The sequence below is a fragment of the Macrobrachium rosenbergii genome, chromosome 7 (genome assembly GCF_040412425.1).
Source record: "Macrobrachium rosenbergii isolate ZJJX-2024 chromosome 7, ASM4041242v1, whole genome shotgun sequence".
NCBI lineage: Eukaryota > Metazoa > Arthropoda > Malacostraca > Decapoda > Palaemonidae > Macrobrachium > Macrobrachium rosenbergii.
In genome coordinates this window covers 19,362,613-19,387,500 of record NC_089747.1, presented here as the reverse complement: position 1 = coordinate 19,387,500, position 24,888 = coordinate 19,362,613, and the positions used below count along the sequence as shown (strand labels likewise).

Genomic DNA, 24,888 nt, shown 5'->3' with positions numbered 1-24,888 from the left:
GAAGAAGAAGGAGGAGAGAGAGAGAGAGAGAGAGAGAGAGAGAGAGAGAGAGAGAGAGAGAGATTTAGTGTAAAAGGATATACAAAAGACGACGTGTAAAAGGAGGAACCACATACAAAGAGAGAGAGTCAGAGAGAAGAGAGAGGAACCAGAGAGAGAGAGAGGTGAAAGCAGCAGCAGCATCAGAAGACGTAGACGGCAGAAGTGTTGGCCTGGCTCTTCCTCTTCTTTCTTGAGTGATTCATAATTTCCATTCACCTAACGAGAGTTTGATTGCCCGTCTTCAACAGTTCCCTCGCCAGCCCAAATAGGAATATAACTTTTCCAACTTTTTATGCACATGTCCATTATGGCGACCTTTCTGGGGAGTAAATGGGGGAGGGAGAGTCGGGGAAAAATGGAAGAATTCTATAAAAAGGAGATTTTTCGGGACTTCTCCAGGTTTTAGTTGGTTCTACGGCTTCCCCCTTTTTTCCCCCCTTGGTCATTTTTAACCCAGGCCTCACTTTTCTCGATCTGCATCACGGAAAAATTCGGTCCTTCTTGTAATCCCTCTTGCATCAATAACTGTATGTATAACTGTGCGTACCAGCACACAAAAGCAGACGAAATGCAAATGTTGAGTATATGGATGAACCCATTTTTAATCCTTCTTTGTTAATACTGTAATTTTACGTTTGATGAAAATACATGCACTATATGTTATAAAAAACCAACAAAACTCATTATTAATCCAAAGTGATTTTTTGCCTTACTGAAGTACTGAATAAATGTCCCTTTAGGGGAAAACATGAACCAGGTCTGTACTTGTTTGCATACATCCTCTTCTTAACATAGGCCAATATAAATACGTTCATTTCTCACTGCTGGGTATAAGTCTCAATGATTCTCTCACTTTACTATACGCAACACTAAAGTGGACAGTTTGCTCAAGACCTTTCCAAAAATTCGTTACGCATTCTTAAGGGCATAGTCATCCTACTCGCGTCGTTTCACTTTTGCCTCGGCAATATCGTGAGATCCCGAAGGTTTAACGGTTATTGTCAAGTAATGCAGGTGCTTACTGGACATCACACACAATCGGATTTATGAAGCCGATATTGGCATCAATATTCGTGGCCTAGTGGCCATTTGCATTTCGTTCGAATAATTCACTTGGACTCTCTTAGATGCTTCAATGCTGCTATCTTGATTATTGTCATGATGTTCGCCATTCGCGAATATTTAGCCGTACTCAGCCATCTTAAGGTCATTTAAAATAATTACGAAGTGGTTTTCAGGCTTTTTTCTATCCTTTTCACTAGTCAGAAAGTTATTATATTCGAAGATCGACTGAGGAGCTCGATATTTTTAAAAAATACTCAAATCTCCATGGCTTTAAATTCCCATTTCACTTCCCTCTCCTTGAACACATATTTAAAATCTTTAACAGCCTTTTACCTGTTGGTGACAGTGAAACATTCTCTATTTTACCTTCCTTGTGTGCTGTTGCTAAGGCTTTTTTCTTTAAACAACATCTCCTCTTCATCAGTGACGTCCTATCCACCTACTCTTCTAAGTTTGACTTAGTTGATGATTCAACCGTTCTTAACCGATTTCTGTTATCACACAGCTTGGGAGCTGAATTGGATGTCCGTAATGCAATTATTTTTATCTACAACTCCACGTCAGAATTTTCCTATTTTATCCAACATCCATTCCAATGATAATGCATTACTTGATGATAAAATCTCTCTTCCCTCGTCTATTAGAATTTAGGGAGCAGAATTTATTCCAGCATTTCGACGAGGGATCACGTCATTCGAATTGATGAATCTGCCTTGCTAAAAACATTTTCTGTTCCGATGCAAGCAATTTAGTCATTTCTTTCCTTTTCTCAAATAATTGAAATTTATACTGACTTTATAAGTCTTTATCGAATCCTTATCGAATATTTCTCATCTGCTTGGGATCCTTCTTCCCGATACGGATGAATTTAAAGAAATGACTGGGTCAGTGATCTGGCACTTGCTTATACTTCAGACTACTTCTTGCACCCACACTTCCAACTTCTTTCTTTTGTCATTTTTCTCCTTACAGGTGACGCCCTTCTTCATATACACATCTTTCCACAAGCATCATATCAGTGCAGTTATTGCCTAAACGACTTAGTGGGGGTCTCTGTTCTTCTTCCTCTTGGCCAAGGACCTCTAAAATAGTCGATATCGAGCCATGGGTCTCAATGACACAATCTTAGGGGTTGATAAATTCCTGGGGGTCGAAGGTCGACGGCAATATTTGCGACAAAAGCCAGGATTCGTAACAAAACAAAACTCAAAATAACAGGAGTAAAATACAACTTCTGATAAGCATTTCTGATTTATATATGGTTAACCTTTGTTTTAATTGTATTTTATACTATATTCAAAGAAAAAAAATGATAATAATCTAGTTGTAAAAACTTTCCATATGGATGAATTAACTTGCATCTTCCTCTATCATATTAATTTCAGTTATTTTAAATATTATATGTTAGTCACCATCAATAACGTGGTCTCAAAACATCTGAAAATATTTTAGCTTACTTTCGGGGTTATTTTGAATATGAGCACCCTGGCCGAGTCATTTTTTGTGCTGCACCATATACCAAAAGACTCTTCTCTAAAGGGAATGATGAAGGGAAAGGGTGAAATGATTTCTACCCTTAATGAATAATTATTAGTATTATTTTCATTACATATTCACTCATATTTCGTACATGCCTAAGGGTCGATGAAGGATCAAATATTTCAGGAAGGGGTAGGTGATACAAAAGGTTCGAGGAGCTCTTGCTCTGGACCCTGGAATTTTTCCTTTCTCTTTTTCCTTATATCTGTCAACAATTTGTTATCAAAGAGGCCCGTTTATCATCTCCTTTGGGATCATATTCCATCTCTTTTTCTATTTTTCTCTTTTAAGCATCTAGCTAATAAGGTAACTTGGATGGCAAAGGAATTCATCCAAAAGGAAAATCTGTAGGATCTGCTAATGATATGGCGACCAAACTCTACACCTCAGTTTAAAGACACTAATACAATCAGCATTCAAGTCTACAAATGAAACAGTAAGGTATGCATTTGCTATACTTCATCCAAACCTAATAATTTCGGAAGTGTTCATCCTCATCTTCCTATATCTCATATGCATCATACCTTCATTTCTCTGATCCTATTTTTTTTCCATTTCCTCCTCGGCCATTGTAAGTTTTTACGGTTGTCGCTAATTTTACAGCCGCTACTGCTATTAGCAGCGCTCTTAGACCACCCACTTTACAGTCCTCCTCTGCCAATTCCTGCAGCAACAGATCTCCGGAATCTCCATTCCAGCATCTTGGGACGCGTCCATGAAAGCAAAGCCAACAGCCCGCCTCCCCAATTCCAGCATCGCGCGACACATGCAAAAGGAAAGCAAAAGATCATCCTCCGCTTATCATTTCCACCACGAAAAGTTGCCAGAGATCTCTTTAGACTCTCAGCTGAAGCAGCATGGAGAGCAAGACCAGACTTCCATGAGAGAGAGAGAGAGACCACTAACTCCACACCTACGTCTTGTCACTTTTTCGTCATCTTGGCGGCCCAACTTCCGAGATCCAGCAGCTTATATAACTTTCGACCTCGACGCTCAGCGTTTATATTTTTAGCCTTAAAGTCATTCTTATCCCTTTTTTTAACACCCTGTAACTGATAAAACCCAACACCAACACCTTCTTTACTTCTGATTTTCTTTTTTTTTTTTTGGAAGAACGTTGTCTGAGATTTTCAATCTCCTTTCATGAATTCGTAATTACAGTTACATGCCGAAAAAACTTACGGCTTTAAAATTGCAGTAAAAAGAAAAAAAAGAGAAAAATTTACAAGATTAAATTTTACATAGAAATGAGAATGCATTGAATAGGGTACAAATATTTTGCAGGAAATAAAAAAGCAACGGAAGTCGCGCCTTTTAAACTTTGTATAATTATAAAACAGAAAACTATATACGAAAATTCGTTAGTTTATTCATAAATACCATCGATATTCACATATAAAGAGCTTAATAGGAAAACAAGTCGAGACAGACAAGAGCTGATGGAAAGAAGACTTACAATACTGAAGTTTGTAACAAACTGACAGAAAAAAAGAAAGACATTTAAATAAAGCTTTATAATTCAGTTTAAACAACCTAAAGGACAAAGCGGCAGTCGTGTATAATTAGATTCAGCTACACAAACTGAAGAAAGGTAACGCCTAAGTCAAAGAGGTTGGCCAGCTAGATCAGAAGGTATCATAGGGAATGAAAAGAAAGTAAAAGACACGAAGCAAGGCAACTGGGAACGAAAGGACGGTGCAAACAACCTTCAGTACCGTCTACAGTGGGCCATGTAAGGGGCACAAAGAGCGTTACCCCAACAGGAATGTTCGGAAGAAGAGGAAAAACTTAAAAATCACGAAAAAACAAGACAAAGAGCTGCACAGAAAGATTGGTAAGCGTATAATTAAGAAAGGTTTGCATATGAACATAAAAAAGAAAACAGAGAGAGAGAGAGAGAGAGAGAGAGAGAGAGAGAGAGAGAGAGAGAGGAGGAGGAGGAGGAGGAGGAGGAGGAGGAGGAGGAGGAGGATGAGGAGGAGGAGGAGGAGGAGGAGTAGGTGGTGGTGGAGTTATAAATGCAGGCATATTTCCAGCCTCGCACAGTAAATACAAGAGGTCAAGGCAGTGTAAAGAGAAATAAGTGAATTATTAAAAGTCAAAGATGAGCAAATATTTGATTCGCGTTTCCACTTTGGTAACATTAATTAAAAGTGCCTTTGGGATGCTCTGGCATCTCTGCTTCTTCATCCTGTCAAAATATGAATGATGACGAAGGAAACATTGACGGTAATGTAGTATGTGTTATTTCCTTAATAATAATAATGATAATAATAATAATACTCTTCGTAGTAGCCATGATTCCCATGACAAAAGTACTGCAGAAGATGGATGCTGGGGGCCAACTCAAGGATGGAGGCAACAGAATTAACCATTTGATGTTCATGGACGACATCAAGCTGTATGGTAAGAGCATCAAGGAAAAAGATACCCTAATCCAGACTGTACGGTTTGTATCTGGGGATATCAGGATGGAGTTTGGAAAGAAAAATGCGCCTTGGTGAACATACAAAAAGGCAAAGTAACAAGGACTGAAGCGATAAAGCAACCAGATGGGAAGAGCATCAAGCACGTAGATGAGACAGGATACAAATACCTGGGAATAATAGAAGGAGAGGATATAAAACACCAAGAGATGAAGGACACGACCAGGAAAGAATATATGCAGAGACTTGAGACGATACTCAAGTCAAAACTCAACGCCGGAAACATGACGAAAGCTATAAACGCATGGGCAGTACCAGTAATCAGATACAGCGCAGGATTAGTGGAGAGGACGAAGGCTGAACTCCGCAGCATAGACCAGAAAACTAGAAAACACATGACAGTACACAAAGCACTACTCCCAAGAGCAAATACAGACAGACTATACATAACACGAAAGGAAGGGGGGAGAGGTCTACTAAGCATAGAGGGCTGCGTCAACATCGAGAGGAGAGCACTGGGGCAATATCTGAAAACCAGTGAAGACGAGTGGCTAAGGAGTGCATGGCAAGAAGGACTGATGAAAGTAGACGAAGACTCAGAAATATACAGAGACAGGAGAATGAAAAACAGAGCAGAGGAATGGCACAACAAACCAATGCACGGACAGTACATGAGACAGACAAAAAAACTGGCCAGCGATGAAACATGGCAATGGCTACAGAGAGGAGAACTCAAGAAGGAAACAGAAGGAATGCTAACAGAGGCACAAGATCAGGCCCTAAGAACCAGATATGTCCAAAGAACATTAGATGGAAAGAACATCTCACCCTTATGCAGGAAGTGCAATATGAAAGACGAGACCGTAAACCACATAGCATACGAATGTCCAGCGCTTGCACAGAACCAGTACAAAACGAGGCTTGATTCAGTAGCAAAAGCCCTCCACTGGAGCCTGTGCAAGAAACTTTTTAGCTTGCAGTTATAAGAGGTAAGAACACCACCCTGAGGCAGTGATAGAAAACGATCAGGCAAAGATCCTCTGGGACTATGGTATCAGAACAGATAAGGCGATACGTGCCAATAGACCAGACGTGACGTTGATTGACAAAATCAAGAAGAAAGTATCACTCATTGATGTCGTAATACCATGGGACACCAGAGTAGATGAGAAAGAAAGAGAAAAAATTGATAAGTATCAAGACCTGAAAATCGAAACAGGAAGGATATGGAATATGCCAGTGGAAATTGTACCCATGATCATAGGAACACTAGGCACAATCCCAAGATCCCTGAAAAGGAATCTGGCAAAACTAGATGCCTAAGTAGCTCCAGGGCTCATGCAGAAAAGTGTGCTACTAGAAACAGCGCACATAGTGAGAAAAGTGATGGACTCCTAAGGAGGCAGGAAGCAACCCGGAATCCCACACAATAAAAACCACCCAGTCGCATACGATGACTGTGATAGACCAAAATAATAATAATAATAATAATAATAATAATAATAATAATAATAATAATAATAATAATAATAATAATAATAAGTCTTTCTCCTCTAGATCGAGAACGGGATATGCTGTATATCAGGTCCACAATAAGAAAACAGAGAAACCTACAGCACAAAAATTTTAAATATATTCCTCGTCTCCTTATGAACTCTGGAGCTGCAGCATTTACGAACAATAATACAATGAAACAAGCACTTATAAAGAGCTCTCCTAAAAATAGTTAAGGATGTGCAAATTAAATCTCACGTAAGACATGACAATTTTTGTCAGTCAGACTGGAAAATCTCTGGAAGAGAGAACAGAACAGCACAGAAAGTGTGTAAGTTATGAACAGGAGACCCGTGAAATTTTCGTTATGTTAGTGAGAACAACCATGCCATCAATAGGACAGTGACTATAAGGCAGCTTTATTCTAATAATGTGCTTTTGTAAGGATACATCAACCAAGGAATCTGCAAACCCAGTCCATTTATTTCAATAAAATACATAAAATTTATAGATTTAAAGAAAGACAAAAACAAGATGTGTTAATGGAGCACAGACCTGAGATACTAATGAACTGGCTGCTTCTCTTTTTTTTTTTTTATTTAACACTTGTGAAGGTTTTTGCCCAACCGATTGCATATTCGTTTGTACTGTCATTCTGGCATATATATATATATATATATATATATATATATATATATATATATATATATATATATATATTTATATGTATATATATAGTAAAATTCTACCACTTTGCATCAGCTTTCTTGAAGATATCTTAGAAAACTAAGGATGAAACCGATCAGAATTTGTACGTAGTGTTTAATTTTTCCATGTGATACACCTGCACATACAAATATAATGCTACAAAATGCAAACTTGAAGAAAAAGATTAAGTCAATCGTCATTCACAAAATAATCCCTAAAAATCCTCTATACTGAGATCATTAGTTAAGTGAAATTTATCAAACATTTCCGATTTCATCAAGCTTTTCTAAAGATCACTTACAAGCACTAATAATGAAGGGTGACAATACCTCGCATTCGCAAATAACGCTCGGCATTCACAAAATAGGAATTAAGCTAACAGGAAGAAAAGAGCAAATCTCTCCCAGAGAGAGAGAGAGAGAGAGAGAGAGAGAGAGAGAGAGAGAGAGAGAGAGAGAGAGAGAGAGGAACTGGTTTTTGAACCACTAGATAAACATGGTATGGAATGGAAAAATAACAGAAGGGAGTCCCATTTAATCCGACCCCTCACCAGTGACATCACCCTGGCCCTCACTCTCCCCCTTCCTTAACCCCTCCCCCTCCCTCACCCAGGAAGACGAAGAAAGCAACAATGGTAAATGAAGTGACCTGGAAGGATCTTTAGTCCTCGAGGGAGAGAGACCAAGAGACACATTACTACTGAGTCCTTTTGAAGGACCTATTAACCGGGGTGCGGGGAGCAAGAAGAAAAGAGGATAGCTAGGGAGGATGAGGAAGAAGGGGGAGCAAAGGACAGGAGAGGATGGTTAGAGCCGGTTTGTTGAAGAAAGAAAAAAAGGAAAAAAAACCGAAAAAATGTGTTTCTATTGTTGGATCACAATGCAACACAAGGGACCTGAGACGGTTCGCTTGCGTCTCCGCTGATGATCTCCTCATTTAAGAAAGCTTTTATTAAAATCGTTGATTCCCTCAGGATGCAGCCGACGACGGACAGGCTTATCTTTAGAAAGAACAAAGCAGGATAAACTAATTCAGCGTAACATAAATCAACCAAAATAAACGCGTAACAGGATATTGCTAAAGGCCTCTACAAAGGTAAGAAATTAACATGTAATTACCACATTTAATTATAGATATGGTCAAAACAATAAAAATAAGAACGACGAATACGTAAACAAATCAATTTTTTCAAGCAACCTGGTAATGAAAGACCTGATTTGAAGAACAAAAAAAAGTGTAAACTAAGCGTGAACAGAGATAATCATGAAACAGTGTCACGATGGGAATTTAAATTGGGCAAACTATATAAACAGGGAAATACAAATATTAGAATTAACGATGAGCTCGGGAGAGTTTAGTTTATGTTAAATGCATGCCGAACGAGGTCTAAACCCGTCAAAATACTGATTATGCCATGAGAGGGGATGAAAACGAAATGACATATATGCCGAGGTTGTAGGCAAACATGAATTCTAACAGAATGCAGAGTATTTAAGGGACGTAAATGAACAAGTTGGAAATAAAACAAATTAAACTGCAGCTAGACCCAAAACAAAGGATATTTTTTTAAAAACTCTGCCAAAGACCATTCTACGTATTTTGCAATACATTCTACGTTTTTCTGTAAAAAGTAGTCCTGTTCAACTGGAAATTCACAAAAAGATATTAGTAGCAAAACACTGTTCACCGCAAAATTTCCAGTATCCACTCCACCCAGGAATGTTTAGCAAAATGATTTTTTTCACCCTTAATCTCAATTCTGTTTTTGTTTATGTTTTATTCAAAATGCATTGCCTTTATACTAGCACAAACAAAACAACTATAACTTTATTTATTTCATCATTATTCTTGTCACAGTGAGAACTATGAATGTCATCTTTAATTATTGTTTAATTATTATTATGTCAATAATAATAATAATAATAATAATAATAATAATAATAATAATAATAATAATAATAAAAATAATAATACACCTTGTATAGCCTTTTATCCTTTACAATACTGGATGATTACTAACTAGCGATTAGGTACATGAAGCATTAACAAAAGTGCTACAATTTGTTAGGATATTAAATCCGACTAATAAGCACAGGCATGCGTGATGAGAGCCAAAATAACGTACTTTATAACGTGCATTTGATTGTACAGTAATACCACTATCCAAAAGATAACAGATGCTTACAGTCTGCTCAAGTCTTACGAGACTGACTGTAGTTGATATATACATACGAAAAATTTCTGCACTTTTCGCTTTATAATATCAATAATTCAAGTACAAAACTCATTTTTAAAATTATGGTTTACTGTTCGGGAATACTCTGTACCTTTGCACTGCTATATTTCTTACATGCTTTTACCTGTTTTATTTTTCGTAAAATTGCTTTCATTTGCGTCTCGTTTAATTTTTATTTAAATGCCTACCGCGTCATGTGCGTTCATCAATCAAAAACCGATGAACCTCGGAGATTAATTAGAATACGGCCGAAAATTTCATTTTTTTAATTTCCTTATAATATAACTGTTTTAGATGCAATAGTTTCTGATAGTTTCTGGACTCAAGATTTATTCCTCGTTAATCATGGATCTTCATAAATAAGGTATGAATTAAGCTACTGAAAATTTCTGGATACTTTTTTAAAATGAAAGTAGAAAATATTTTTAGTAATCACACAGAAACCAAAAATAAAATGAAGGCAGATATTAAAAAAATAGAAGCAAAACCTAACTTACAAGGTAATTCGAAAAAGGGAAGGTAAAGAGAAAGAAGTAAAACGGAAGCCATTGAAAAATGCTTGGCAGCTAACGCAATCTGTGTAGCGTCCACACACACACACACAAAAAAAAAAAATCGCAAACAGAAAATGAAAGGAGGAAAAAAGCGACGGGTTACAGCATTTCGTTTTAAAAAGTGCACAGGAACCAATACAAATAAATTTCTCAGCCAAGAAATAACTCGAATAAATTCCCCCAACTCTCGAAACACCTTTTGTTAACCCCACCCCCCCTTAGTCCTAAGCCCCACGCTAGAGGTAAACAAAAAAATGGTATGTTCCACCCACATAAAAAAAAGAAAGGGAAAAATTGCAACGTCGGCGAGCAAAGGCGTTGGCAGACATGCGAAATACCTGGTCCACACAGGAGATACTGTTTCCATTTTGGATCGGGTGTTTCCCCCTCACCTACATGCATCTTGCTCTGAATCATTTATGCGATCTTCCCGCACACAGAATGTGGAAGTCTGCTAAATCAGAACGGAAACCCTTCGGCGCATTTATGATTGCCTGAGCGAGCATCCGCTGTCCAATGTTGGTATTCGGGAAACAAAATCTTGTTCACGCGTTGCCACTAGATCACCTACACTAGTTCAGACGCCCTTAAACGTATTTCAGATAGTAATTTATTAGTGTTTGGTATTTGGAAGGTATAACCTTGCTCAGAATCAAGAGGTTGCTAAGATATATATGGAATTTAAAAACTGCAACTACTGTATGAAATTGCAAGACTCGTAGCTAATGGTCGTCTGCGTCTTTTCAGGTCTCTTAATAAGTAAGTAACCTTATCAATACAAAGGGTTATTTGATAAAAATACGTTATCAAATTAAAATTGGTAAGAATGTCTTCCGTCTGTGATTCCCTTTTTATACCCTCTACTTTGGTAAGGCTTTACATTTTCTTTTTAAGAGACATCCTAACATGCAAGGACAGTTACTTTAAAAAATTGTAGAACGACTATGATTCAGTTTCTAGAAGACAAAATTAAATTACTCCTCATACGCTTTTTTTTAGAGAATATTTCACTTACTGACATCAAAATCTTGGTCAATGAATGCCGAATAACTCCATAATAAAAATTAAAGATTACTCATTCTAAGAGATTCATGTTTTTACAGCTAACGTCATATTAAAGAAAAAAATTAAAACTAGCGTGTCGATATTTGTTCCACCATATTTTCGTTTACCAGACGTACAAAATGTACGGAGACCAGCTCCCTCTCAAAATTCCTCCGCCTTTCCCCAGAAAACAAGCAAGATAACAAACACGTGAGATATGGTTCCCAGGTGGCTTCCTTTTCCCGAAATCTCTTTACAAAAGCCTACAGAGGTTTTCTGATGCCTTCCTCTACCTGGCAAATGCAATTACATCTGCATGGTCTACACTTCGACAAGACAAAAATTCTGACAAAAATATTTATGGTGATGTTTATTTTCAAGTAGCCAGACAGACCAGTTTATAAAACTTGTTCTTGTTCATGCGCTCAAACAGGCACAAATGGAAACGAAGAACGTTTCTAACTAATCATTTTGCTCCTTACGGTACTTATGTTGCAAAAATGATCATGACGATGATCATTTCTGTTAAGCAAAAGACGAAACAAGTAAAAAATGCGCCGAAGAAACTTCGGCGCAATCGAGTTTTCTGTACAGTCTCTACAGCGTATAATCAAAGCCACAGAAGATAGATCTATCTTTCGGTGATCTCGGCATAATGCTGTATGAGCCACGGCCCATGAAACTTTAACCACAGCCCGGTGGTGGCCTATTCTATATCGTTGCCAGAAGCACGACCACGGCTAGCTTTAAACTTAAATAAAATAAACACTACTGAGGCTAGAGGGCTGCAATTTGGTATGTTTGATGATTGGAGGGTGGATGATCAACATACCAATTTGCAGCCCTCTAGCCTCAGTAGTTATTAAGATCTGAGGGAGGACAACAAAAAGCGCGGACAGAATAAAGTGCGGACGGACAGACAAAGCCGGCACAATAGTTTCGCTTACAGAAAACTAAAAATATTGAAAATGTTAACGATACAGCGGACATTGAAGTTTATATAACAGACCAAGTAAAACGAAAAGGTGGAAAAAATATAAGCAGAAAACGATGAACGATTATGGTGGTTATAAACGTTTGAATATCAGAGCTGTCGCTTATTTCTTGCGAAATTGCACTTCTCGAGGGATGAAGTGTCCATAAACTCCACCAAAAGATGGCACTGCTTGACCTGGAACGACAGTAATTATAATACCGGAAGCGAGATGTCTCAGTATCCGTATTTATGAGTGTACCAACCGCTCGCAAAAGATAATATGTCACATCTTGGACTTTCATGTCTGGTGTCCCTCGTATCATAAGAAAAAGAGAAAAAGGAAAAAAAGCAAAAAAAAAAAAAAAGAACAAATATGCTCGGAGGAAGAATTAGACGGGTGGTATATTTATCACTTCTCTAGAAGGATAATGAGGAACTGCGCCACAAAGAGAATTAATCGACAAGAATAATGTTTGTATGGAAAATTTTTTCGTGTACAGTACAGCGTTATCTTTCTATATATATATATATATATATATATATATATATATATATATATATATATATATATATATATATATATATATATATATATACAAATAATTTTCAGAATATGTTATGGGATTCAAAGAAAATCATAAGATATTTGACAAGTTATTAAACGTTTTCTTTATGACATTCATTTTAATTAATGAACGTCTTACTGTAGGTGCGTCATGAGATATCACGACGCATATGAACCAGAATGCCTATCAAAATACCCCAAAATGAAAAAGACATTGCCAACCACTGTAATATATAGCACTGAACAAATAACCCACTTTCACTCATTAGAGCGAAAGAGATTTCAGGAGTGACAACGCAACAACGAGGCAAAACGTAATTTGTGTAATAATGCGATAAAGAGGACCAATAACCTAAAAGGAAACCCTTTTCCCTTACCTCTGATCCTCTGGCGTCCTCTAAACATATTAAACAGGTGGATACTTCACAAGCACTGACCTGCCACAAGAGTTTGGCCGATGCTGCTCCAGAGAAGACAGCCTCCTGGAGTATCACTTTGGCCTCCCTTACGTTGGCCTCTTCATCTCCACCCTTCTCCCAGCCCATGCTCCCGCTGACTTCAGCTATTCCAGAGGGTTCGGACACGCCGTGGGAGTTGTGGGCGCGCACCGTAACCCCGTATCTCACGGCACGGTCTATGGGCGAGAGGGTGTAGGTGGTGCGAGCGATATGGGCGGTGGCTACTTTCCAAGAGCCTTCCATGCTGCTGTAGTACTCCACGCTGTAGCCCGTCACGGGGGACGCTCCTGCAGGAGGTGGTGGGGGAAGAACGATGAAGCATAGAAATGCGATGCAACAAATATATACGAAAAATTTGCTCTTTCAAGAAATGAACATGAATGTAGCATAATCCAATTAACACACTGGATGGTGATGAGAAAGGAACGTGTTACAGTACAAAGGGCACTTTAAATAATGCGTGAAAATAGGCCACTCTTATAAAAATTCATACAACGTCAATTCCCCAGCAGACAATTATGTGTGATAAAATAACTGAAAGCAGGGCGTTCGTTGCAAGGGATAAACATGAAGTAACGTGGATAGGAAATTACACTGATAATCCAGTGACTGGATTTTATGTGCTCAAGCCTAAGTTCTTGGCATAATTAGCAAGAAATGACAAATAAAACATTTCGATGAATAAGTAGGTCCATTAAAGAGTAAAAAAAAAAAAGGGGAGGGGTGCTCTTCGATTAAGTTTCTGAGCAGTAATGTTCCGTAAATAGGCCTGGGACTTTTTCAGTAAATTCTAGTAAGAAATTTAATTTCGAAGCACCTAAACCTACCGGCATGGAGGAAAATAACAGATTTTTCCTCAAAAGTGACTAGTACTGAAGGCCTTAAAATCAAAATATGGATTATAAACGAATTTCATCGGAATACTGATGGTGGAAAGGATAAAACTTGATACACAAATAAAATACAATTGAAAACAATTGCAGGATCTGGGCGGTTATGGCACAAGGCAGATACAAAAAACTAACCTTGTCTCGAAGGGATATCCCACTGGAGGGTAGCGGCAGAAGCATTGACAGCGGTCACAGTAGGAGTGTCAGGGGGACCTGGGGCCGTATCGGGATCAGGGGCCCTTACGAATACCACTTCAAGGTTGGAGGGAGGGGTTACAACCAGCGTGGCCCTGGCCTCAGTTACTCCGCGGGGAGAAGACGCCACGCAAACATACTCTCCGCCATCTTCTTCGACTAATTCTGCAAAAAGGGGACGCAACTGTAAATTTCATTTGCTCTCTCTCTCTCTCTCTCTCTCTCTCTCTCTCTCTCTCTCTCTCTCTCTCTCTCACATACATACTAACATAGACGAATGAAATTCATCTAGGCTTGGATAACAACATCTCGCTACGTACACTGATACCAGATAATATAAAACTCATGAGATGTAAATATGGTATTTACATTTATAGCCTATATACCTTACACACACACACATATACATATATATGTATATATATATATATATATATATATATATATATATATATATATATATATATATATATATATATGTGTGTGTGTGTGTGTGTGTGTGTGTGCATGTATGCATTATCACACTTGCATTGAAAGAAAACTTGAAGGAAACAACACAATCGGCGAATAATAAGGGATGGAAATAATCGTTTACGTTCCCAAGAATCTTGCAGTCATTTGAATTATCCATTAAAATTCTAAGAATCACCCTTAGAAATTTACGAATCATCCCTTGCAAGTCCAAAAACAACTTACATTTCCAAAAATTGCACCATGCAGTTCCAAGTAACCAACCCGAACAATTTCACAGAATCATGCCATGCAATTGCACGAACCATCCTTTAGGGGTCCAAAAATCATCCACTGCGGTTACAGGAATAATTCCTATATCTTTCAAGACCTTCCTCACACAGTACCAGAAGACATCCCTTCCACTCCATGAATCATCCTTCAGTTACAGGACTCATTTACTCAGTTACAAAAACCACCTTTAGCAATTCTAACAAACACATCATAAAATTTCAAGACCCCTTCCTTGCGATGCCAAGGATCACCTCTTTCAATGTCAAGAATCTTCCATTGCAATTCCAGAAATCTTACCACTAATTGACAGGGTGTTATCAGGAAGGATTTCTCTCCTCTTGGTAGAGGTAATGACTTTGCCCCGATGACGCCAGGTGACCTTGGGCTCAGGCGATCCCCAGACACGGCATGTAAGCCCTGCATGACCACGGGCAGGCAACGTCTGATTGGAGGGTGGCACCGATATGATGGGAGGTGGTAAAAGGGGCGTTGGCCGGACTCGCACGCCCACCCGCGTCATGACTCCACCAGCGCTATTGACGCCTCCGCATACATAGCGCCCGGAATGGTAGTGGGCAACTCTTGGGACTGAGTAGGATATCCTCACGCCCTCGATTCCTTCTTCCTCCTCCTCTTGACCTTCGGCAGGCTCTAAAGGCGTGCGGGTGACAGGCAGGACCTTCTGGGACCCTTCTCGGGTCCAGTAGACAAGAGGCGTTGGATAGCCCTCTACAGCACAAGAAAGATGAAGGGGAGCCCCCTCTTCCACCTCTACGTCGCCAGGAACTTCACTGACCTTTGGGGCACCTGAGAATGAGCAAGAAAAAAGGGTAACAAATTATTGTTAGAGAGCAAAACATTTCTTCAAAATTATATAATACTCATTTTAATGTGCTTTATTAATGTAAATGTACAAGATGTTTGTTTTACATCTCTTTCTGGTACCTGGTCCTTTTTAGTTCCTCTAACTCCTTAGGCGCATGATTTGAAGTTTTTTCTTCTCAGGAAATCATAGTATGTCAAAGAACATTTAGAAAATAATCATGCTCATCTACATTAATTTACCAACCACGAATAAAACTGTCAAAACATAACAATACTCAGATACCATATGAATTTCGTAAATCCAACAAATATTAACAGTTCTAATTTGTCATTTTCACAGATTTCTGTCACCAAGGGCAAAATTTCAGCATTATCAATCTTAAGATCTGGAGAGAATGTTATCATTTTTATGAATGTATATTAGTTTGAGGAATAATCGATATTTTTTTTATAAATATTAATGAATAGTAATCTTGAAATGAATGAAAATTATAACCCTCATCATAAGATCAAAACTTTCATCCTAAAGGCGCCTTGAAACGCGAGCAGACAAACAAACCGAATTTTCCTAATTGCAAGAACTCTTTCGCCCTCAGCCTCCGTGAAAGAAAAACGAATAAAAAAAATGGTTCCTCAGTGTTCTGTAAAAACTTCTATTGAATCTCAGCAGAATTCTTCGTGCTGCTGTTCCAAAAACTAACTTTTCTATTATCTTATCTGGGATCTGAAACTTGGACTCCCTTTCTCCTGGCAACTTTATCTTAACTAGCAACTCTATTTTTTCCCTTCGCTTTTCGACGATTCGAGTTTTTGTTTCATTATTCACAGCTTTAAGCCTTTAAGATATTCTATCTTATTCAGAGGGAAAATCTGACGCAGTGCGTCTGGAATCAGCTGGCAACAAGGCGCGTGTTATGAATGTTCATCTCATCAGTGAAAGGGCCCCGGTTGGATTCCCAGGCAAGGCGGAGGGCTTTGGGCACTTCAGGCAAATCCAACTTTGCTCCCGTTGATCTACGCTATGATTCATATACCTGGTAGCTAGTTAACTGTGGTGGGTCATAGTACAAAGAATGACCTATGAAATTCACGAAAGGCCAAGGAACTAAACTCGTTCCGATAATATTAGCTTAAAACTGGAAGGATAACAGGGGAAAAAGGCGTATTATTGAATAAGTATATGTATATGTATATGTATATATATATATATATATATATATATATATATATATATATATATGCATGCATGTATGTAAGTATGTATGTATAACTGAATCAGATTTTGGTGAGGGAAAAAATGCTGCCCTTAGGTATCAGGAATGCGACAAAAAGGTGGCACATGTATGTTGGAACAAAATGAGTTCCTATTGAGTGCGGTAGATCAAAAAGAATACTAATGAGACCGAAAATTTGTGTAGTCTTTTTTTTTTTAATTGTCCAAAGTTCTTGCGTGCGAGCTTCATCACGGACTCAGTTATTGAAAAACGAGAGAGAAATTACTGATGTGTTTTTCGACAGAAAAACAAAAAACTTTTTTTTTTTTCATGCTAGCTGCATTTCTTGCCAGAAATATCTTAAACGTTGAGAACTGGCTTACAGTACCTAAGAAATGTATATCGTTTTTGGGAGGGTCAGCTCCACTGGGAACCGAAGGCTATTGATTCTGGCCATAAAGGCAAAGTAGACTTGCAGCTGATTTCGGAAAATCATGCTATGAACTGCGCCAGGTCACTTGATAAGCGATATATCTGGACGATAATATCAGTGGGGACACTGGTTTCAGGATTTTAATTACATTGGTTTTAGAGATATGATGCCATTGCTGCTACACTACCGAACAAAAGCCCATTTCGCTTTGTTTCAGTATGAGAACCGTTGTTACAAGGAACTTAAAATTTGTTTTAAAGAATATTCGCACAATATGGCCCAAAGCCAAATTTTTCTCGATAATCCGCGGGCTGTTAGTTTCGCAATACATATAGAAAAGACCTAACCTGGGAAATTTAAGTTTTGTGAGGAAAATGAATTCAATAAGAAGTTGCTAACTTAAATCTGGATTCAAATCTTCAAGGTATCACCGCATTACCAAATGAATAGAATACAGAATTTAGGCCAAAGGCCAAGAGCTGGGGCCTATGAGGTCATTCAGCGCTGAAACGGAAACTGACAGTAAAAATGACTGAAAGGGGTAACAGGAGGGAAACCTCGCAGTTTCACTATGAATCAATTGTTAGGAGAGGGTGGAAAGTCAGATGGAAGAAAGAGAATATGAACGGAGGTACAGCAAAAGGAATGAAAGGGGTCTCAGCTAGGGGCCAAAGGAACGCTGCAAAGAACCTGAACTCACCAAAAAGCTGCTACCTTAAATCTGGACTCAAATCTTCAAGTTATGACCGCACTACCAAATGAGCAATTAAACTTTAAAGAAAAACTGATCACCGCTATAACGCCATTTCACTGCACGTTAACCTGGCATTCACGTAACTAAGGGAGCTCGAGATTATCTGGGGACGCAGTATCCTCATCAAGGTTTTGGAAACGGCTGTGCCAGATCCACTCGATATTTCATTGAATAGCGGGAGCTTTGCAGTACTCGAGATATGCAAATTCTGTGTAGTGATTAACACACACTTAACGACACATTTTGAGGTTCGAGACGTAACGGTTTGCAGGCAAGCTCATCATCTCATTTCTCTCTCTCTCTCTCTCTCTCTTCGAAAAAGAAGTGGATGCAACACGAGAAGCAGAAGAAAATTAATTTTCAGCAGAGCAATTTGCTTCATAACTCCTCACATTCGTTGCAATTTTTGCAGCCCGTGATGAATGAAATCAGACTACCGTGACCATAAAAACCGAAGTATGGCCAGTCAAAAAATATTGTTGTTCATATCACGATGGAAAAGTTCGAGCGCGCTTAAAAATTACACCTGGTACGCAAAAACCATTGCAGGTTCGCCAAAATATAGGGAGTCACGTGCATCCTACCATTATAGTTTCCATGGGAACTTTATGTTTGTCATTTTAATTATATTCATTTTATTATTACTTTACAGTTGTTTTGATTACATTTTTTTTATCACATGGTCTATTAACTGCTGTCAAGACTTGACAATTTTGCTCCAAATCTAATGAGATGTTGATGTTATATCTGTAAGTTTCTTTCAACAATAAAGCTCTACTGTAAGCGCTTGCACACACACACACACACAAAAGCACTTGGAGGTGTACAACCGCAGTTAACTACAACATGTCGGAAGAGCTAAAGATGTGAATCTTTAATATGAAATGAACAAACTAACCATTCTTAAGAGAATCACCGGAAAAAATCTTTTTATGAAGTTGGCAACACTAACAGGCTTTTACAAACACGGAGTCAAGATCAAACACTTGCATCTTGTGAAAACTTCAGGGAAAGAGAATAAAGTATCACTGACTTCAATGGAAAGCTTAGAGTTCCTTGGAGATGTTTACAGTTCATAGATTTAGCAAGAAGGGAGTTTTTTTTCTAATTATTCCAAATGACTGCAATATCATGGCTTTACTTGAACTTGACAAGTTATGTCCCATATTACTATAAACAGTTCCCTAAACGTGAAAGCAACGATGACTGATTTGTACTTACTATTAGTTTAAAAAGTTTTTCCCATGGATATCGCTGGGAAACCATACATATTTGTAAAGCAAATAAAGCATGATTTCATGATGTCTATAGAGATTTGAAAACGATGTTGGGCTCACATAATACAGAAGTCAGATGAACTTCGAAAAAATTAACTAGTGAAGGTAGTTAGAAAAATCTGAAGGACCACTACATACATGTTCATTTCATCTTCCTGGTATGAAGGACGTTTTTAAGGATACGAGAAATGGACGTATGTATGCGCACAAGAAACAGACGTATGTATGCATACGAGAAACAGACGTATGTATGCATACGAGAAACAGACGTATGTATGCATACGAGAAACAGACGTATGCATGCATACGAGAAACGGACGTATGTATGCATACGAGAAACGGACGTATGTATGCATACAAGAAACAGACGTATGTATGCATACGAGAAACAGACGTATGTATGCATACGAGACACATTCATCAATAAGCTTTGTCAGGTAGAAAACATTCGGGCTCGACGACATTCTTAAATTTCTAGATGAAAAAAAAAAAAGAAAGAATCAAATACGCCGTTCTTGGAAGTTCTTTCAGCTCGGTGCTGGTAATCTACGTGATGGAAAGACACATCTCTTGTAACCTCTTTTATTCCCGGTGATGTAAGTGGTGTTCCTGGGCGAGCGACACCACGAACAGTTTATCCCAAGTGAGAAGACTTAATGGAAAGCCATTCTCTCGAAGGGACCCACTCGCCCAATACCTGGTGTGAGAAGCAGCGAGAAGCTCAAGTCCATGAAGGATCCCATAAAAGAGATTGAAGGATTAGTCGAAGGCTTGGCAGCAGAGGAGCTGTCCTTTCCTTCCCTTCCTAGACTTAGCTGACGGGGAGGAAAAGTCAGACAATACAAAAATCCTTCCTTATCATCATTTTCCTTTTACAAAGTGAATTCCACAATAGATTAACGAATTATAACGACCCATAAACATATTTAAAGAAAATGTACCTAATGTTTCGAGATTTTACAAGAGGAATAACTGATATAATCTGGTAAACGCAACCTTTGGTATAGTATTTGCTACCTTATACTGGGGCATGCGCAGTAACTAAAAGCAGAAAAAACTCCATGAAGGCGAATTCTTTTGTGTAACGACTTTCAATATTATCATCACAAAAGAGAGATTTTTTGAATATATTAAATAGGATGAAATATTCAAACACATAGCAAGTAGTTTTATTCGTATCCCTGAAATACTCGATCTTCGATGGGATTAGACGTGTAGAGAACATCGTCAGAAACGTGATTCCCTTTTTGTTAAATAATCTCTTACGTGATTCCCGTCTTGTTAAATAATCTCTTGCGTGATTCCCGTCTTGTTAAATAATCTCTTGCGTGATTTCCGTCTTTTTAAATAATCTTTTACGTGATTCCCGTCTTCTTAAATAATCTCTTATGTGATTCTCCTCTTATCAAATAAGACTTTACGGAATTAGGGACAGGAGATTTATTCCCAACTATGGCGTTTTTGCAACAGAACTGCGGGTTGGACATCATCGAATATTTTACCGAAGTCGGGATATAATGCACACACAAGCTCATCTTCCTGCGTTTATAAATCAGCAATCCGATTACAGATCCAGGATTCTTTTAATTTCTTAAAAAAAAAAAAAATAAACATTTTGTGATACCATTCTTGTTTAAGTTCTTTATTCAGAATAGAACCGATTTCTCTACAGTCATCCAAATAAATACTCGTATACCATTTGTTTATCAATAAAAAGCTGTTTACTCTTGATACAGTAAATATTTACCCTCTGAATAGCTCTTCCAATTTGCCATTATTTTCAAGCTGTGTTGTCAGAGATTTTAAGTCTTTCTCATTTCTATGATGTAATTGACGGTGTCGAATCTCAAAGCCTTCCATTAAAGATAACATAGTTTCCATTTCCATCTTAATTCACTTTATAGTTGCTCCATCTAAATGTCACTGATCTTCTTCTTTTTCTACAAACACTACTTTGGACGCATTCGAAAGGCCTAAAGCCATAGCCACCAGCACTTCCTAAGCCGTCAAGCATCTGTCCAGCTTTGCTCTGCGTCGTGCTGTGTCAAAAGTGGTGAGCCTAGTGGCTTTGGTAATTCCTTCATCCACCATAATTCACAGATAAACTCATGAAAGCTTTACTTCCTTCTGCGTTCCCCTGACTCTTACGGAACCGTCCAATACCGTCCAATATAGAAGGTAGTATTGTGATAACCAATGGAGTTAAGCCCATTGACGCAGATCTCTGTTTATTTTTCCTTGCAAAATAAAAACTGATAATGGGTGTACCGAGAGTCCCAGGATCCATTTGCATTCATAAACGCAGAAATATATGTGTATAATAATAAAATCTGAGAACGAATGTGTACGTTGTGCACAGGCGTATATGAAAGAGCGACAAGGTATATATCGTTCTATGGTATATAAAATATGCTTATGTGCCCGTGTATGGCAGAGAGAGAGAGAGAGAGAGAGAGAGAGAGAGAGATAGACTCCCTTCGCTTCATTGCTTCCCTAGCTAAATCATGCCAGATAAAATTATGGCGCTGATTCGATTAAGAATAATGTAAAACATCACTCCAAACTTCCATTTTTCATAGAAAACCATTAATAAAGGCAATGAATTGGAACCCCAAAAACAAGCGCACTTAACTATGCATACATATGTATTCTGGTGTTCTGGCATCGATGTTCGGGGGCCATCATGCCAAATTTACGTTTCCCTCACTAATAATAACTCGGAGCAGGATATTAGTTTACCTCGTGGGATGGAAAACACCGAAATGGTTATTATAGTTATCGAACTTCCCTTTTCTCTGCTAATTAACAAGATGGCTCCTTAATGACGCCCTTTTCTATGGGAACATCCCGGTGACGTTTTCCCAATATCAATAAATACTGAAATATAATAGATTCGTCCTAATTCTGGGAAAAGGTTCGGATTTACGCCCTCTCCCCGGCTTTTTCAAACATTAGGTTTAATGTTCCATCTAGTAAAATACTCATATGAGCAAACTGCGATTTTCTTTCTGTTATTGGTAAGTAAGTTAACCAGAGTAAAATGGCGAACTAAGAAAATATTCTTGATTGAAATAAAGAAAGAAAATTAGACCAAATACCCGATAATCATAAATAAACCCTTGAGTGTCCTGACGTCACAAACATACCCTAATTAGAGCCGCAGGGAGGCAAGGGTACAAATGTTACTAGAAAAGTCTCACCTTTAATGTTAGGGTTCTGCAGCTATGTGCATTTGGTACATATGAACGGGCAAGCTTATACGCACAGATCTGGGTTTTCATGGAAGTACTTTTTAAGTAAGATCACGTACATTATGCTTGCATACCATGATGCGTGACTATCTCTCTATCTACACACACACACATATATATATATATATATATATATATACATTATAATTATATATATATGTATATATTTAAAAAATCACAGTAGATGCAAGTGACTTCAGTGAATAAGGGAATCCCTCAGGAAAATGCATTTTCCTGTGGATTCGCTTATATATATATATATATATATATATATATATATATATATATATATATATATATATATATATATATATATATATATATACACAGTATATATATATATATTTTTTATTTATATGTATACATATATACTTGCATACAAGCATGTGACCATTTTGTATACTGTATATATAGATATTATATATATATATATATATATATATATATATATATATATATATATATATATATATATATATATATATATATACATACAGATACACATTTGTGTGTGAGCGTGTGTATGTTTTATGAGTCTTTCCTCCTTTTCTCCTATCAAGTAGCGTGAAGGCTCGAGAGTTCATCATCAAAGGTAACATATTCAAGACGACTGGCTTGAAGACGACATCAGTCAGGTAATGAAAAAACTTAGTTAAAACATTACAAAGAAATTAGTTTTAAAAACAATACAGCAATAATCAGATATAATCAAACTAAAAGAAATAACGATTCACATGCGTGGAACTAGCTCACTAGTCGCATTGCTCGTCAAGAACACAGACAGTAGCCAATAACTGCTGGTTTGACTGAACCACCAATCTTGACTTGTTGGGGTGTTGTATGGAGTTTCTCAACTGTCTTTGTTCATCCTATCTGTATGAAACTGCCTGATAACTTTCTTGCGTTCGCAACCTTGGCATATCATTTCATTTATTAAACTAAGTATTCTGTTAATGAAGTCCTTTAGCTGCAGAGCAGCACGAGCAATCCGCACAATACCATAAAATATGTGGAAAGAATGGAGGATGACACGTTGTTTGCAGAGTGTATAATTCTGAAGTTACTCAGGAGTAAAAGACATAGAAACTGCTGGATAGACGGAATACAAGATATATGAAATAAAGGGCTTTAATGTACAGGCTGCCAGAGTTCGCACAAGATAGATATGAATGGTGCATTGTTTGTAAGGGTGTTTGACGTGGTCGAGCATTCTGAGCTGGCTAGTAAGATAGTGTTGTGAAAGCTTTCTGCACAAGTTCTCCAACGATTTCGTTTTTTAATTATGACCCTTACACTGATCATTGTCTTTTTCTTCTGGAGTTACCCCTTGTTTTAGAAACGGCTCTATGCTGAATGTATATATATGTATGCACATATATATATATATATATATATATATATATATATATATATATATATATATATATATACTTATGTATATAGATATATATATATGTATATATATACATACACTTACGTATATACATATGATGAACGGGTGATAGCAACGGCTGTTGCCTGATGAAGTCTGTCATTTCCTTGTATTTACCCGAGATGTTTGGGCTTTGGATTCTCTTTTTCATCAAACCGTATTTCAGTACTTTTGTTTCATCTTCCCTCTAAGAACAAACACTATTCTTGAGAGAGAGAGAGAGAGAGAGAGAGAGAGAGAGAGAGAGAGAGAGAGAGAGAGAGAGAGAGAGAGAGAGAGAATATGATATTTAGGTTTCAAGATTATATATAAATATATATATATATATATATATATATATATATATATATATATATATATATATATATATATATCTATCTATCTATCTATCTATCTATCTATCTATCTATCTATCTAACTATCTATATATATATATATATATATATATATATATATATATATATATATATATATATATATGAAGACAACATAAACGTTTCATAATATTAGTAACTAATGGTTTTCACTATCCACTTCGCGATAATAGTTAACCATAAGGAAATATGAAATCAGTTTACGATTTGAAGAACGTAGCCATTTTAGCTTCGTTTAAACAATAAACTGCTGACTATGCTCTGAGTGCTTATGTTACTGGACTAGCAGGTTTATTCACTTCTACCACAAGCTCTGGAATTCACTCTCTTCTCTGGCTTTCCAAGAGCCTTCTACTGCCGTTTGTCATTTGAAGGACGGGCCTTGTTCCATC

The 24,888-nt window shown here is 37.5% G+C and overlaps 1 protein-coding gene across 1 annotated transcript in view; it reads right to left on the bottom strand.

Moving 5' to 3' along the window:
• LOC136840213 (protein sax-3-like) overlaps positions 1-24,888 on the bottom strand; it is a 679,674-nt gene that overhangs the window by 89,255 nt on the left and 565,531 nt on the right. The window contains exons 7-9 of the mRNA XM_067106754.1: positions 15,234-15,743; positions 14,133-14,357; positions 13,087-13,394 (exon numbers count right to left, since the gene is read on the bottom strand). Coding sequence (XP_066962855.1) covers positions 13,087-13,394; positions 14,133-14,357; positions 15,234-15,743 — 1,043 coding nt within the window. The remainder of the gene's footprint in view (positions 1-13,086; positions 13,395-14,132; positions 14,358-15,233; positions 15,744-24,888) is intronic.